Raw genomic sequence first — 16,380 nt, forward strand, 5'->3', positions numbered from 1 at the left:
AACTTTCCAGCACCTGTGCAGCCACAATGCAACCCTGAGGTAAGGGAACAAATGTTACCTTGAGGAGGCCTTTGTGACCTTGAGGAGGCCTCCTCACCAAAGGATGCAGCACACACCCCAATGGCAGTGGAAAATTGGATAAGATTGGACCCTTACTTCCTTACACTGCACAATGCAGTGTAAAAACAATGTCATCATATTGATCAGATTTGTTTTACAGTACACAAATATATATACATATATTCAGTGCTATAGGTCATGGGCCTCCAAACTTCAGCCCATGGGCCAGATCCAGTGTGCCAGCATAATAATCTCAGGTGCGGCAGTGGTGAAGCTTACTGTTCTGCCCTGCAGCCACCTTTCATTGTGTCAGATTGCGATGCAGACCCTTTTGGGGCAATATGCAGTGGAATCGGCTCCCCAGTGCAAGTCTGCAGTGATCCAGCGTGACAAAAGGTGGCCGCAAGGTGGAATGGCAAAGCTTCGCCACTACTGCACTGCACCCAAAATGATTATGCTGGCGCACCAATGGGCCAGAATTTGGAGGCCTCTAGGAAAATAGGGTGATTGAGACAGGGGAAACTTGTGGCAGCCAGAAGCAGCAGATGCTTAGGACTAGTGATGATCACAGAATAGCTGGTCAGAAAGTGGATCACGGCCATCTGAAAGGTAACTGAGTAATATTGGAAATACAGAGGTGTTGCAAATGCTATTGTACTGTTTTCTTTTATTCGGCATACTCCTGTGAGATTCTTTCATCATCCTGGTTTATGAGCATAACATTGGCCTAAAGGATCTTGTTAATTGGTTTGATGTTTAAGCATAATAGTTTCAAGAAAATGAATGTAGGCTAATGAGTTGGTTGCTATAAACAAATTTGTGTTAGTCTATTTTGTGAACAGCAGTGACAAAGACATCCATAACAGTCCCATATTGTACATATTTGATTAACCTTTATATGGTAGCATGAATCAGCAAAGCACACCAATAACAGAATTTGAGGAGATGGTAAATAAAAGGCTGACGATAAGTTTGCCTGTCATTTCATTTATCATCTGTTTGTTTTACTCAGGCATATGCACGACTGTCGCAGCAGATATCATTGTAACGATATAGATTTTGAACGGCCAAAGGGTTATCATCATCCACATGGCTTTTTTGAGGAAGATGACTCACAGATGTGTTATGATTCAAAAAGATCTCCTAGGAGACGGTTGCTACCTCCAACACCTCCACGTGAGTACACCAGGAATGTTGATTTCATTATATAAACATGGTTTCATGGAATGTTGGTTTCATTATATCACTTGCAATAGAACAAATGGCTTATTTTGGACCCATAGTCCCAACATTATATGAATCAAATGTGCTTGTAGTACCAGAGACAACTTGCACAGTGTAGAGAGCACCAGTGTATAGAATCAAAGAGTTGGAAGAGACTATAAGATTATTGAGTCCAACCCCCTGCCAAAGAAGGCTGTCCATAGTTACAGCCGCCATGATAAATGGCTGTCCAGTCTCTGCTTGAAGACCCCCAACAATGGAGAGATCCAAGGTGGCAGCACCCAGGAGGGGACACCATTCTTTGAAGGAGCTTCTACTATTCAAAGACCTCTTGCTACTCTTGAGGTTTCACCTTTGCTATTTCACCTTGAATTGGTTTTTGTGGCTGGGGGCTAGACCTGGACACCGCTGAGAATGAATAGTGCAAAACATTCAAAACAGTGCAGGAGCATGTGTTTGATTTTATGTGTGTCTGATGTTAGCTGGGGATTCTACATTCAAGGCATTAAAGCTGAAGGCTGGAAACTGCAGCATCTCAGAATATTTTGTGGCTAATTTATGTTTATGAGACCCACATTTATGGAACAAAGTGATGCACACTGTTGTCTGTAAACGTGGAAAATAGTTCCAAGGGGATCCAAATTAGGGAATAAAACTTATGAATAATTTCCATGTCTGTGCAGCCTTGCAAACATGTTGTAAGACTGAATCATTATAGAGCTGGCTTTCTGTAAGAATCAGCTTCCAAACTATTACTGTCATTGGGTTGTTTCTGTAAAAAGGCGCTCCTTCCAAGAATGGAAGAAGTATTCTGATCATTCAAAGGGTCACTTCTGCTCAGAAAAGGTGAAATAACAAAATCTCTTGTTACTCTTATGTGCACATATGCAAATCCTGCTTCTCAGTTTTCTGTCATGTCTGCCTCCTCTCTTATGTCAGCATGAACTGATAGTAGTACTCAGGTTGTTTGCTGAAACTATTAAGGTTGCTACGGAGAGCAGAAAAAAAAGAAATGAAGTCATTTGGTTCTGTTCATCAGATGAGAGGAATTAAATGTTGGGGTTAGAACAAACCAGATTTGTGTTGTTTTTGTTCCAGAAGAAACGTTTCTATCATGCACAGAGACTTAAAATATTGGTATATATTAAATAAATATTTACCATTTCAGTGACTCACTTTCTGGCACTTTTCATCACAGACACACCATCTGCTAACACTATTACAGATTTTAGGTTGTGTTTATTTTACCAACCCGTTCTGCACAATTCTAAGAAATAATTCCAGTTTTCAAGAAATGAAAATGGAGATTAATTCATGAAATGTTTCTACTAATATAACTGAAGTCCAGGCTGTCTTTATAAACTCAAGAGAATAAATAATACTCAAGTTCAGTGCTGTTGCAATGATGGTATTCTTGATGTGGATACTGGAAAAGGGAAAGAATGAAAAGTAATGAGAAAAATCAGCTGTCAAGAGAAGCAAGAGGTCTTTGAAGGTGACTTCAGTGCCAGCAGCATGTAGCTGGAGTCCTCAGGGCAAAACCTGCCTTGAGCCCTTCAAGGCACCCTCATCTATCTCCTGGTGGTTCATTAGGCACTGCCACTGATATTAGGCCTCCACAGGTTGGGCTGGGGTGTGGATTCTCTGCCAAAGCCCAACCTGGCCAACCCCTGATGCCAGCCTAGGTTACTTAATCAATTTCAAATAATAATACATATTAGCCAATTGTACATGGGTTATCTCATCAGTGCAAGCTTGGAAATGTACCTTTTTCCCCTGCACTTTTGAGACACAGTGGATGTTTAGTATACTCTTTTCAAAGTGCTCAAGAAAATCTTTGGGGTGGGTTTTAATTATTATTTTATGAATTTATACCCTCCCTTTCCAGTTAAAAACTGCACATGCTGTAATGTTACATGTTAGTGTAATGTAATATGGCATCATCCTAGGATATCGGAGCCAGGTTGTTTTGGTCAGTTAGTGGAACTTTAATTTCGTTGCATGATTAGCTGATTCATGTTTGGCAGATTATTCTGTTTATGATATAAACTGTTATTCCTGGACATTGAAAGACAATTTACTGTCTTTTATATTTTATGTGTTTTTGGTTTTTGAGTGTGTGTTTAATTGGAATGACAGACTCTGTGATTTATATGATAATGATAATGGTAACACTTTAAATCCATCTCTTACTGTAAATGCCACCCAGCTTCTGAGCCTAGAAAATGACTGAACTTGGCTCTTCCCCTTGCTGCCAGTTAGCCTCTCTGAATACTTGTGGACATCCATCTGCTGTTCAGAAGATAGCAAAGAAACCTTCATTATCACAACCTTTCCTAATCCAGAGCTGATTTCATCAGATGTATGAAATAGAAGTGCGAATAGTGGAACATATTTGTACTGTAATACTTCCCATAGTACAGTTTTCCTTAGCGCTAGTTTGTTTTCTCCTGGTATGACTAGTAGGCCAATGAAAGCAGTGCATTCTGCGTAGTACCACTTTTGTGCTTAGTCGAAATGATGCTTCCTATAGCACTCTTTCAACAAGCACTTGATATTCCAGGTAATGTATTCCCCATCACGCAATAGGAGGTATTACTGAACATAGACATACATTTATGTGACAGCCTCCAACGAAGAGGAAATCCTTTTTTCCAAGGTGAGAGCAAAAGATAAAGGAATACACGAGCAGAGAGACATGAGCCAAACCAATCTGCAGAACAGACTTCAAGCCTAGCAGAATCTGAGAATACACCTTTTGTAGATGCCTACAGTTCCTACCTACAAGTTGCAATCAATCATTCGTCATAGTTACTCACTAGTATTACTACTACGTACTAGCATAGCTATTCTAGAATCAGTCTCCAAAATCTAGTCATGACCAATCTTTTCAAATTTCAGCAAATCGTCGTTCTTCCTTTAATTTTGAATGCCTCCGCCGACAGAGCAGTCAAGATGAAATCCCCCTCTCCCCTACTTTTCATCACCGCACTGCTTTACCCCTGCATTTAATGCAACAGCAGGTGAGTTGAAACCAGACCCCTACCTAACTTCAGGTGTAAAATGGCTTCTGTAATTTTTTTACCTCTATTTCAGGTATGCAGATATCCAGTTGTCTGACTTCTTCATGTATCAGAACATTATTGCAAGGCCACTAGTCTGGTAGGGACCAGATAGGCAGGATTTTACTTGCATTATTGATCTTGGCATATTTGCTTTTTCTTATATAAATAAAAAAAATGGAAGATTTTTTTCCCCAAGGCGAATAGAATACAGTATACAAAAAGATCCAGATTACAACTATGGCAGGGGTTTTAAAGCTCTCCTATCTCATCCACTATGGTTTTAATCTAGATTGGGCATGCACCCCTATCATATTTACATAAGGAAAAGCAAGCATGGCAGGGCCTTTGAACTGATTCATGTCATGTCTCCTTCAGCCCTTGAGAATTATGGCTATTGGGATCTTAGTCTAATGCTGGGTGTGTGTGTGTGTGTGTGTGTGTGTGTGTGTGTGTGTGTGTATTGTTACTACAATCTAAATCTTAATAATGCTACCATTGTACCTGCAAAACCACTGAAGGGGTGCTCCTTGAGACTATCTAGGAGCAAGTAGTTCTGCTCCAAGCCCAATCTGAAAAAAGGTAGTGGGCTTTATCAACAGTGCATTGGAATGTGTGCAGGATGTATAAAGAACTACACTAAGGGCCCAATCCTATCCAACTTTCCAGTGCTGATGCAGCCACAATGCAGAACTGTAGACCTGGATACAACTAAACATTTAGTGCAGAGAAGGAAGCATTTCTGAGTTCTCGGGGGAGAGGGGTTCTATAAGAAATTCAAACCACTAGATTAGCTACGGATTGCTAAGTTGGCTGTGTCTATTATTTTATTCATATTGTTGTGGTTTAGTGTTACTCAGAAACATCACATTAAATTCAGTGGTAGTTAAATGTGCACAGATTGTGGCTTCATAGTCTGATACCAATTTTCGCCAGTCATTTCTGCATCGGACATGATGTGCGTGATCTTTGAGCAGAATCTCCTTAGAGCAGGGGTGCTCAAACTTTCAACTTTAGGGATGCTGGACCTTTAACAAGTGTATAGAAGAGAGAATTTCAGCAGGTGCAGCTTGTCATCTGTGGGATGAGAAGTTGCACCTTCTGCAGTTCTCTCTTGTATACACTTGTTAAAGGTCCAGCATCCCTAAAGTTGAAAGTTTGAGCAACCCTGCCTTAGAGGATGAGTTATTTAAGTTAATAGCAGCTGAAGCAGAGGGATTGGATTGGTGCCGGCAGATGGAAGTCTCCTGCCCCCCCCAACACCATTTTCCTGACTAAAATTCCCTCCACCATGTTATTTGCCCTGAAAATACCAGTTTAATATCTGTATATTCCATACCCCCGGTGAAGAAAATAGCTTCAGGGAGTCATTTTAACCAGAAAAATGGCAGGGTGAAATGATTAAACCCTTCTCTGGAGCTATGCTCCTAACCTGAAAGAGCCTCCTCCCCCCAAGGCAGCTGCTGCTATTATTATTATTGGCAAAGCAAGAGATCCTCATCACAGATCCCATATCATGTCTAGGTGTACCCTTTGCTTCCTTAAACATGCAGTGGATATCACTGTAGTGTGTTAGGATAGTCTGCTAATAATATTAACACTTTTCTTGCCTTTGATACTGGATTTTATTACATGATTGTTTGGTTCTGTTCAGTTTTATTGCCCATGTGTTCCTAGACAATACAGGTTTCAGAAGAAAGTAACAAAAATGTTGCTTGGATGTTGATAACAAATAAGTTTGGTTGCTGATTGCAGTTGCCTTTCAAGCTATGGTCAGACAATAGGTATATTATTATATTACTGTAAGTCAGTAGGTATATCAGTTCTTCATCTCTTTCACAGGTTATGGCTGTTGCGGGTCTGGATGCCACTAAAGCCCACAGACATTCCCCCAGTCGTTCAACACGTTCCTGGGCTACCCCACCAGCTACGCCCCCCAACAGGGACCATACTCCGTATTACACACCACTTATCCAAGTTGACCGAGCAGAATCCACAGAACATATGAATGGCAGCCTGCCTTCTTTGCATAGGAGTTCCTGGTATACGGATGACCCTGATATTGCCTATCGGACATTTACACCAGCTAATCTGACTGTCCCAAGCGACTTCCGGCATAAGCATAGTGACAAACAGAGGAGTGCAGACAGTTTGGTTGAAGCGGTAAGTGATTTGCAGTTTTGTTATGAGCTGGGGGATTCAATTTTTTCTATTCAATTTTGAACATAGAGGATTCTCTGCATGTATTTATGTTAGTCTCATGGCTCTGTCAGGATTTATAGTGAGAAATACTACCTTCCAAAATCTCTTCAAGCATTGTGTGTTATTGAGCAATTCTCTTTCAATTTCTTATGTTCATCACCATCACTATGTGAGGCAGATGGATGGTATTATTGTTATTATTATTCAGGTCGCACATCTGTATCCGCAGATTCAGGACCTCCAGTTTTAACTAACAGTGAGTTCCGAACCTGCAGTAGAGGCCAAACCTGATCTCCCAGACACAGCCGGTGCCTTTCTGAGGCTGTAGAGGCCTCTGAATAACTCCAGTGACCGGAGAATATCACTCTATGGACTGGGACTGCATATTTGTTTATTTGCAGGTTTTGGTATCTGCAGGGGGCCAGGAATGGATCCCCCGTGGATGCTGACTGTATAGTGCTTTTCAACAAGGGTAGTTCACAGAGCAGTTTGTGTAGTTAAATAAACAGTTCCTGTCCCAAAAAGACTTACAGTCGTACAAAATACAGAAGAGACAGCAGCAATAGCCACTGGAAAAGATACCATGCTGGAGTGAAGAGGAACAGTTGCTCTCCCCCAGCTAAATATAAGATAATATATAAGAAATATAATGCCACTCTTCTGTTGGTTGTTCTTCATTTTACAGATGATCAAGATATATATGCCTCAATGAGTAACTAAGCAAAAGAATTTACATTAAAGTGCATCCTTAATTAGCTGAATACATTTTCTAGAGTTTATTCCATAGTCTTTCAGCTCAGTGCGTTCTGGTGTCAGTTTCCTTACTAATTCTCTGGATTTCAGCCCTGTTTTCTGCTACAAAAATGATCTGAGTGCTAGAGGTCATTTTCCTGCTGAACATGCAAAGAAGCTTCTTTTTTATATAAAACAGATGATTGGCAGTGCCAGTGCTTAATGCTCTGAATTCTGACAGTACTGATCAGAACCATTTTTTTTTTTATGAGAAATGTGTTTTATGACATGGACTGATAAACATCTTCAAAGGGGAGCACTTTACATGTGAGGATCATAATTGTGATTATAAATAATACTTAGAAAAAGTTTTCAAAAGTCTCTTGAACAGCAAAATATATCCTACAGAATAGAGTTTTGAAGCTTTACTTCTACAGGTTGAGTCCATGCCAAAAAACGCACTATAGCAAATCAATTTAAAAAACAAAGTCCCTTTGCTCCCCTGATTCAAAAACAGTCTTGCAGACCTTCTGAAATTCTCACAGAGGCCTTCAGTCTTTCTCCAGGCGCTTAGGCTTCACTAGAAGACAGCAATCTTTCCCTTTACCAGGAATCCCAGTGAGGGGGAAAGAATGGAGGTGATAATCTCTGCCATTTAGCCTTTGTTCACATGGGTTTACCTTGTGCCTGGAGAATGATTGACAGATTGTCAGCCAGCTGCCCTCTCTCCCATTTATGAGTCTATTGTTAAAGGACTGCTTTCCTTTAATTTAAAGGGTACTCAACAGTTGAGATAATTAGGTTATACCTATAAACAATTGCATCTCTACAACAATAAAAAGCAGTTTTTTAAACTGTGATTTTAAAGGGATGCATTTTTCCCCTTCTCCAGGGATCAGCACATTCCTTCTCATTTGCAGGGGCCATTCGTGTTGAGTCAGATCTGTGTATAAAAAATCCATGTATAACAAGGCTGGACCTGTATTTGATTTTGATTTCTTATCCTAAAAGTCAAATTCACTTTTGTGGTATTACTTCTACAGGTACTAATATCTGAAGGATTAGGACGGTATGCAAAGGACCCAAAGTTTGTTTCTGCTACAAAACATGAGATTGCAGATGCTTGTGACATGACTATTGATGAGATGGAAAGTGCTGCAAGTAATCTTCTCAATGGGAACATTAGCAATGGAACCAATGGTGACATGTTCCCCATTTTAAACAGACAAGATTATGAACTTCAAGACTTTGGTCCTGGCTATAGTGATGAAGAGCCGGATACTGGTAAATATGAAGAAGACTTAGCTGATGAAATGATATGCATTACAACCTTATAGTATTTAGCAAGATAAATTGTGTAATTTTTAAACAAACAAAAGTGCCTCATAGTTCCAAGATGCTAGGCACTAGTTGGAATTAATAAGGAATCAAGCTTTGCACGAGTGATGGTGTCACATCACGGGGAAGCCATACTTTTATTTACTAGTTAGTGACTCCAGGGTGGTGAATCAGGATCAGAGTGGCAGGGTGTCAAGGCCTTTGCTATAGAATCTTGAGCTCACCAGTGAGTGAAGGTTGATCTTTTGACCCAAGGAGAATCTAACCAGCCTGTTTTCAAAAAGATGAAGAAAAAGTTGAAAGATGGCCATTTCGGCTTTGTGCTACGGCTGTTTCTCAGTGGAAAGGTTTGGCACACACAAAAAAAGCCTTCAGGAGAAGAATATGGTGATAATTAAAAGTGTCATGACCTCTAATTACACAGCATATCAAATGTTCACTGCATTCAGCATATCCACTCAGATATTGTTTTCAAATTTGCCTCCTTTTTAAAAAAAGTTTTTATCTAATAGTTTGTCACACTCTAACTACAAGAGCTTGTTCTATTGGACTGATGCTGAAAATCATTGTTCTCATATGTAACATCAGTTTACATAGCAAAATATCATTTAAGATAGTCTGTTTTATGACTATCACATTATAAGGGCAAAATATACTGGAATAATTGCATTTTTACCAATGCACTGGCAACCAGGTTAAGTAGAGTTAAAATAAGATAGTTTGTTTTAAAAATTATATAGCAGAGATTATTGTAAATAAATTGTAATTACAATCATTTGTATTTGTAAAGAGATGTTCTATATTTTGTAATTATTGTACCGTAATTGAACTGCAGCAATATTTATGGAGCCTAATTATTGTAACTCTCCACTGAATTCTAGATAGAAGTATTTTTACTTGGATTGTATAGAGCTATAGGATTAAATATTTAAAATAGAGCCACCTCTTATTTCTTCATTGTAAAATGCTTTTGAGGTAACATTTAAGAAAATTGATGCTACAGAGATTTTATAAAATATTTTGAGTCAATAGGAGTCTTGCTATACACAAGATATGAAAGATGACAATTTGCAGATCTATATTTGAAAAGATAAGAGATTTGGAGTTACCTATAACCTTGTTGACTGAAAACAAGCTGTGCTTTCATTTATACCACAGTTTCTGCAATAACAGGTGAATAAAAATAATTTAAATTGGGCCACTTTATCAAGGTTTTCTTTGACCTTGGCGTATTTTTTGCTATTAATAAAGTGTCCAGGTATTCAGCTTGATCGAGAGTAATTACGAATAAAGAATTTAGTAGCTAGATGGAAAATGTCAGCACGCTCCTTTGCTTAAAGTGGAGCATGTGATGAAACATTTACAGAACCAAAAGATTCCTAACATGTTAGGAGTATGGCTTGGTCGCCTCATCTTTTGGTGTTCTCTGTGTACTGTTTCAAGGGTTTATTTTTTATGCAATCAAAGGAGGGCTTAGATATTATATACGATGCAGTAAAATCCTGCTACGAAACCTGATAAAATTTTGGAAAATGATAAATGTCAAAAGTCTATTTTATTTACACTGGATAAATTGACTTGCTTTGCCAAGTAACCTTATCAGGGTTTATCTGTATTAATAAAATAGGTAGCAATTAAAGTCACATTTTTTTTCCAAGTGTGACATATATAAAATATGTTAATACAACCATTTTGTACACAGTGGCAATTTGCTATGGATACCTTACAGACCTCTTCTTGAATCGTTCTTCTTTCAAATGCCAGGAGAGAATTTAAGGGTTTGTAAATTATTTCTTGACTTACATCATTTTGTATGAAAAGAAATGCAAAATGTTCTTCTGAATAAAAATGTGTAATAATTTTATTATACTTAAGAGTCTCTTTACTAGTAGCTTCCATAAATTGAAACCAAAAAATGGTTTCCTATGTTTGTTATTGCCGCACTGGACAACAGTCGCACTAGACCAAAAAACATGGAGCGAGTCCTGGGCCACAGTGGAAAGCTTGCCAATGAGGATGGACCATCAATGTATGTGTATGTTTGTTAAAGTACAAGTGGTGTATTATGATCAGGGAACATAATGCCTGTAACAACTGTGGGTATAATTTACAGGTAAGTTCCCTTGAAGAGTCCCACTAAATCAAATGGGAGCTGTGCAAGTGTACATCCCATGAAGTGCCCTTTGCCGGGACAGAAAGGCGGGATATAAATTCTATAAATAAATAAATAAATTCAATAGAAATGCCTCCCAGCAAAGAATCAATAGTAAGGCTTGACTTTTTTTATTCCACTTTTCCAAACTGCAAGCAGTCTTTCCTGCATTGGTTTCCTTTCAAGGTAAACTGGCATCTTACAGTGTCTTTCTTAGTAAAATCTGTTTTACCTACAAGTGGAAAAGGAATGGGTGGGAAGCAACAGTCAGCTCAGGGAATGCAGTCTTAGCTCAGTGATGCACTTGCTTTGCATGCAGAAGATTCCCCAGAAAGGGCCATGTATGAAATGCTGGAGAGCTTCTGCCAGTCACTAGCTAGACCAATGTTCACAAAGAACGCACACTTTAAGGACAAATCAGTGCAGGCATTAGAAACCAGCACTTTTGGCTTTCAGCAGGCTTTTCCTGACGCTTCTACTTTCAAAACCTATTGTAGCCCCTCCATCTTGTAGCCCCTCCATCTTAAGGCATAGTAGTATAGGAACTAGTCTTGGGCTTGTTCTCCATCCCTCACTGTACATAAACCTGTAGTATAAATTGGGACTTGCAAATGTAAACACCTGTAAGAGTAGGTACAGATCAAGCAGTCTGTTTCCTGGGATAAAAGGGGTGTTCAGATCGAAAGAGCGGAACCTTCACACACATGTTCACACTACAGGGTGCTGTATTCAGGGTGTTGGAAGGAATGCAAGCCCAAAGCTCCTGTGCCCCACTGCATGTAGCACCTGCATGCTGGGGAGGCTCGTGAGCCAGTCCTAAGATTTCCAGCAAGTGATCTCCATTTTATTTGGCTGATCAGCCAAATGTGTTCAAAAGGTTCTTTCCTAGTTAAACTACTTAAATTTATTTATTTATATTTATACACCACTTTTCAGCTAGGTCAGGCTCCCAGAAGAGCTTAAAAGAAAATACCGTATTTTTCGCTCCATAAGACGCACTTTTTCCCCCCCAAAAAGTGGGGGGGGGGAGTGTGTGCGTCTTATGGAGCGAATACTGCAAAGCTGCAGGCGTTCTCAGGGCAGCAGAGCCTCCTTGGCAGGTGCTTCTGCCCCTGACCAGGGTCCTGCCTGTGCTCAGTGGTAATGCAAATGCAAATGCAATGGTAATGCAAATGCAAATTGAAATGCAAATGCAGGCGCTCAGTGGTAATGCAAATGTTCAGCACTTAGTGACAATGCACTTGCAGAAAAATACTACAGTACCTCATTCTACCAGTGCAAGGATGATAAAGCAGAAAAGGCTAGCATATAAAATTCCTTTTAAATTAGAGGTAGTAAAATATGCTAAGGAGCATGGAAACAGGGCAGTGGAGAGACATATTTTATTACACTATTTGGTTCAGAATATTTTTTTCCCTGTTTTCCTCCTCTAAAAACTAGGTGCGTCTTATGGTCAGGTGCATCTTATAGAGCGAAAAATACGGTATTTCTTTACTCAGCGTCTGGTTGGTCTGTGGAACTCTTTGCCACAGGATGTGGTGATGGCGACTGGCCTGGACGCCTTTAAAAGGGGATTGGACAAGTTTCTGGAGGAAAAATCCATTACGGGGTACAAGCCATGATGTGTATGTGCAACCTCCTGATTTTAGAAATGGGTTAAGTCAGAATGCCAGATGCAAGGGAGGGCACCAGGATGAGGTCTCTTGTTATCTGGTGTGCTCCCTGGGACATTTGGTAGGCAGCTGTGAGATACAGGAAGCTGGACTAGATGGGCCTATGGCCTGATCCAGTGGGGCTGTTCTTATGTTCTTATAATTTAAATAGTAATTTAAAAATGTACAATATGCTACGCAGGGGTGTTTACACAAGTCTAGCCAGGAAGCAGAAAAGCTCCAGGGGGAATTCATGGGCTGGCTAATTCTAAAGACTATACATCAAGCTTATGCCTTTTAGATGTACGTATAACGTTTTGGGAAATCTAGCTAGCCTCAAAAACAACAGTAACATTATATAATTAACAAGCACAATCAATGCTGGAGTCAGACTTTAGGTGCTTTATAAATAAATAAAAATAAGTTTATTGGAGGATTAACAGATGAGATACTGTTGCCCATGATCTGTGCAGTCATCCCACTCCTGCCCTGTCCCCAAGTCTTTGTCATGCATCAAAAATGCACCTGTTTGACTAGATATGAGAACAAAAGAAGTGAGAAAGTCCACCAAGAGAACTGATGCCTGTATTGTACTGTCTTCAACTACTGCCTGTCTCTAGCCTAAGCTGAGCTAAATTCTACTAAGGACGTAAGAATGTACTGCAAATTAGAGGTTCTTAGTCTGGTATGATCCCACAGGTCCTGGATCATCATATATGAAAAAGGAATGGAACAGCCACCATGAAGTCCAATAACTTTCAATGTCTCTTTGTTATACTTAAAAGTTAGATCAATATACAAACAATACAGAACACTGAAAAGAAATTTCCACTTTGAAATATGCTACATACATGAGTATTGTCAATAGTAGCCCATGCCAAATTTCAGAGATCCATAGCTCTGCACCCAGATTATAGGACTCCTTGCTGGATATCACATTGACTCCTACTGCTCTGATAGGGACAGAAAAATTTCTGTTCTGTATAGTGTTTGGGGGCCTATACTTTTATTGACCTGTTCTGGCTCCAATTAGTTATGCTGTTTTGATTTATTTTTTGCCCTGTTCAATGTGTTCTTTTTGTTGTTGTTGGACATTTTATTTTTGTTGCATTTCATTGTTTTTTCTTATATGTTGTGAGCACCTCCCTCATGGGAGAAAAATGAATTCAGCAAAGAGAAGGGAAGGAAGAAAATGTGGGTAGAAGGGATTTCTCTCTGTCCAGGGCACTGGAAACCTAATTGCAGCAAGGAGGTAGTGAGGGTTAGTTTCCTTTTATTTAGGAAAAAACAACTGCTTCCAAGACAAATAGTAGCTTTGGGAAGGAGCTGTTTTCAGCAGGAAAATGACACTGACAAAAAGGACTAACACTTCACTCTGCTCACCATAATCCCAATCTGGATCCTGCCCTAGATGCCTTTCATTAATGTTTCTTGTTTTAAATATGTGCCTTAATAATATGATTAGCATGTTGTTTGATCCTCAAAGAGCTATAAACTTTGGCAGCATAGATATTTTCAGTAAGACTCTGCCCCAGTTATTATCAACCAGCCTTCTTTCTGGGGTCTGTTTTAATTGGCTTCTTCCTCAATGTTATCTTATTCACACAGTAATTGCAACAGTGCCTTGAATTCTTCTCATCATGCTCATTAAAGTGTTGACATAACATTGACAAGTCTAAGTTTGCCATTTCTCTTTCCCTTCCAAGTGGGTATTTTTTGCATCAACCTGTTTTTCAGCAAACTGCTGGACCTGGGTTTCATATTTGAATCCAGAGGGCCTTCTTTTTCCAGTGATCATGTTAGGGGCAGGTGGCAAATCCAATAGCTGCTAATACTGAGGTCATTTTAACAGCCCAAACCAACCCAACTCCTCATGTGGCGATGCAGCTGGCAAATGGGGTGTGCCTGTACCCCATGGGGGCTTTTTCATGCCCTGGAGGCCAATGTGGGGCAAGGGAACATTTGTTTGCTTGCCCTAAGGTTAACCAGCCTGCTGGGTCTACTTGGACCTGCACCAGCTATATTGCTATATCACTGCTTCAAGTCCATCTGGACCCAAGGTTGGAGGATTGGGGCTGGGACTGCGGTTAGGATATCCGCATGTGCTGCTGCTAAAACTGAGGCGTAGGAAGGTTATGGCAGCAGCAATCTGCCCTCCTCTGCAACCCATCTCTGCCGTTCCAGCCCTCCCCACCTCCCTCCCACCATCTGCCCCAATCATCCGGCACTGGCAGGCGTCCTCTGGCCACTGACACGTGGACCCAGCAGCTTACCACCTGCAGTGGCAGCCAGGCTTTCTGACTGGCATGTCGCATTTTGTGAAAGCTATAAGGGGCAATCTTATGCCACCAGAATGTTTGTTCCAGCAGCACAAGGCCCTAATAGGACTGGGCCATAATACCTATTCCCAGGTTTTAAACTAGAAATCTCTTTTCTATTAGATCTTCTGACAATCCAAGTAATTGGGACAGTTCATAGTACTTATGACAATAAAACTACCATTATAATGGGGGAAATGAATTACAGGACCTGTAGAAAAACAATGTCATGCAGAGGTTATAAAACCTCCTCTGGTTGCATGAGGATCAAAGACCTACCATGCCATACAGTTATTTACAGTGTCAGTCTCTTCATAACCTAGAAGTCCATATGCATTATACAAAAGCTAAAGTATCTTCTGCAGTTATATAACCAACCATTTCTGCCTCCTGTGAACCCTGGGATGTAGTGGTATTTTATCTTCACCCCCCCCCCCCCGCAGAATATTTTGCTAGTAGGCAATATTTTAAAATCACTCTATCTTCACATGGTAGAAGAATAAACCACATGTGGAAGAATAAACCATATAGAATGTTGAAATCAGTATCTCTGTTTTTCATCACTATTACTATAACATAGGTTGCTGATTTGAATGCCTTAAGTGCAGTACTGCACAAAACTGTAACACAGCAAAAGGCACAAAATCCATATATTCCACTTGCATCACATTGAGTAATACATGCATTTGTCTGCAATTTAATGACAGAACATGTATCTGAGAAATGATTTACCTGCTTTCTTTTGGGACAGTGCTCTCTGCTGTCACATCTTCTCTTCAGTGGCATTCAGATTCGCACATACTACTCCTTTCCCCAGTTAATTACAATGCTCCACATTTTTACTGCTTTGCAGCAAGACCAGGTAGCAGGACTTGCTTAGAGCATCTGCAGTTGTCCCTCCAGCCAGCTCTTAAGTCAGCAGGTTTTGGTAACCTGTCTTCTGTTTTCCAGAGTAAATTATTCTTCCTAGGAAGGCCCAATTAGTTTATTATGAAACTGTTTATTTACTGATGTCATATGAGTTTATTGAAATCTCAGCTCCTTCTAATATCATGCTAACCAGAGTTACAGTTATCTGCATTTGATAAGTAAGTTTGTTTTCCAAAGGCTGGAAAAGATTTAGGTAATCCTACAACCCTCCCCAGAGTTGCTTGTTTTATTGACCACTGTCTACCCCATAATGATAAGAGTAATTAATATATTGTCCTTTCAGCCACAGACTTCCTAAAACAAATAGAAAAGTATCCAGCAAGTACGATTCATATGTAGAAGCAGGCTTGCAGCACAGTTCTGTGCACATTTACTCTGAAGGGCTGGTTCTCACATGCCTGCTTTTCACTTGATATGTGAATGTTCTTCACACCAACAGACAACTTATTTGTGAATGAGCCAGGTCAGATCGGATGACCTGACAGTGGAGGGGTTGGGGCATTACAAGCAGTTGTGTAGTGGGCAATGGAAGGTGATTTGGGGGAATTTTGTTAATGAAAATGCATGGACTGCAGCAGCTTGGGTCATAAGTTTTCTCTGCAAATTTTTGTAAGTAAAAAGTCATAGCATTATGGGGGGGGGGGAAGGTACCATTTCACCCTACCATCCAGCTCAACTTTTTGAGGGTGGTTCTTTTGGCTGCTCAAATT

General features: G+C 40.0%; 1 protein-coding gene across 2 annotated transcripts in view; it reads left to right on the forward strand.

Annotated features, from left to right (window-relative positions):
• Positions 1 to 8,617, forward strand: part of CACNA1D (calcium voltage-gated channel subunit alpha1 D) — a 277,638-nt gene extending 269,021 nt beyond the window's left edge. For both annotated transcript variants that reach the window (XM_066613921.1, XM_066613922.1), the window contains 4 exons: positions 1,073 to 1,236; positions 4,186 to 4,307; positions 6,189 to 6,509; positions 8,324 to 8,617. In XM_066613921.1, the coding sequence (XP_066470018.1) occupies positions 1,073 to 1,236; positions 4,186 to 4,307; positions 6,189 to 6,509; positions 8,324 to 8,617 (901 nt within the window). The remainder of the gene's footprint in view (positions 1 to 1,072; positions 1,237 to 4,185; positions 4,308 to 6,188; positions 6,510 to 8,323) is intronic.
• The last annotated feature ends 7,763 nt before the right edge of the window (positions 8,618 to 16,380 follow it).

The sequence above is a fragment of the Tiliqua scincoides genome, chromosome 2 (genome assembly GCF_035046505.1).
Source record: "Tiliqua scincoides isolate rTilSci1 chromosome 2, rTilSci1.hap2, whole genome shotgun sequence".
Classification (NCBI taxonomy): domain Eukaryota; kingdom Metazoa; phylum Chordata; class Lepidosauria; order Squamata; family Scincidae; genus Tiliqua; species Tiliqua scincoides.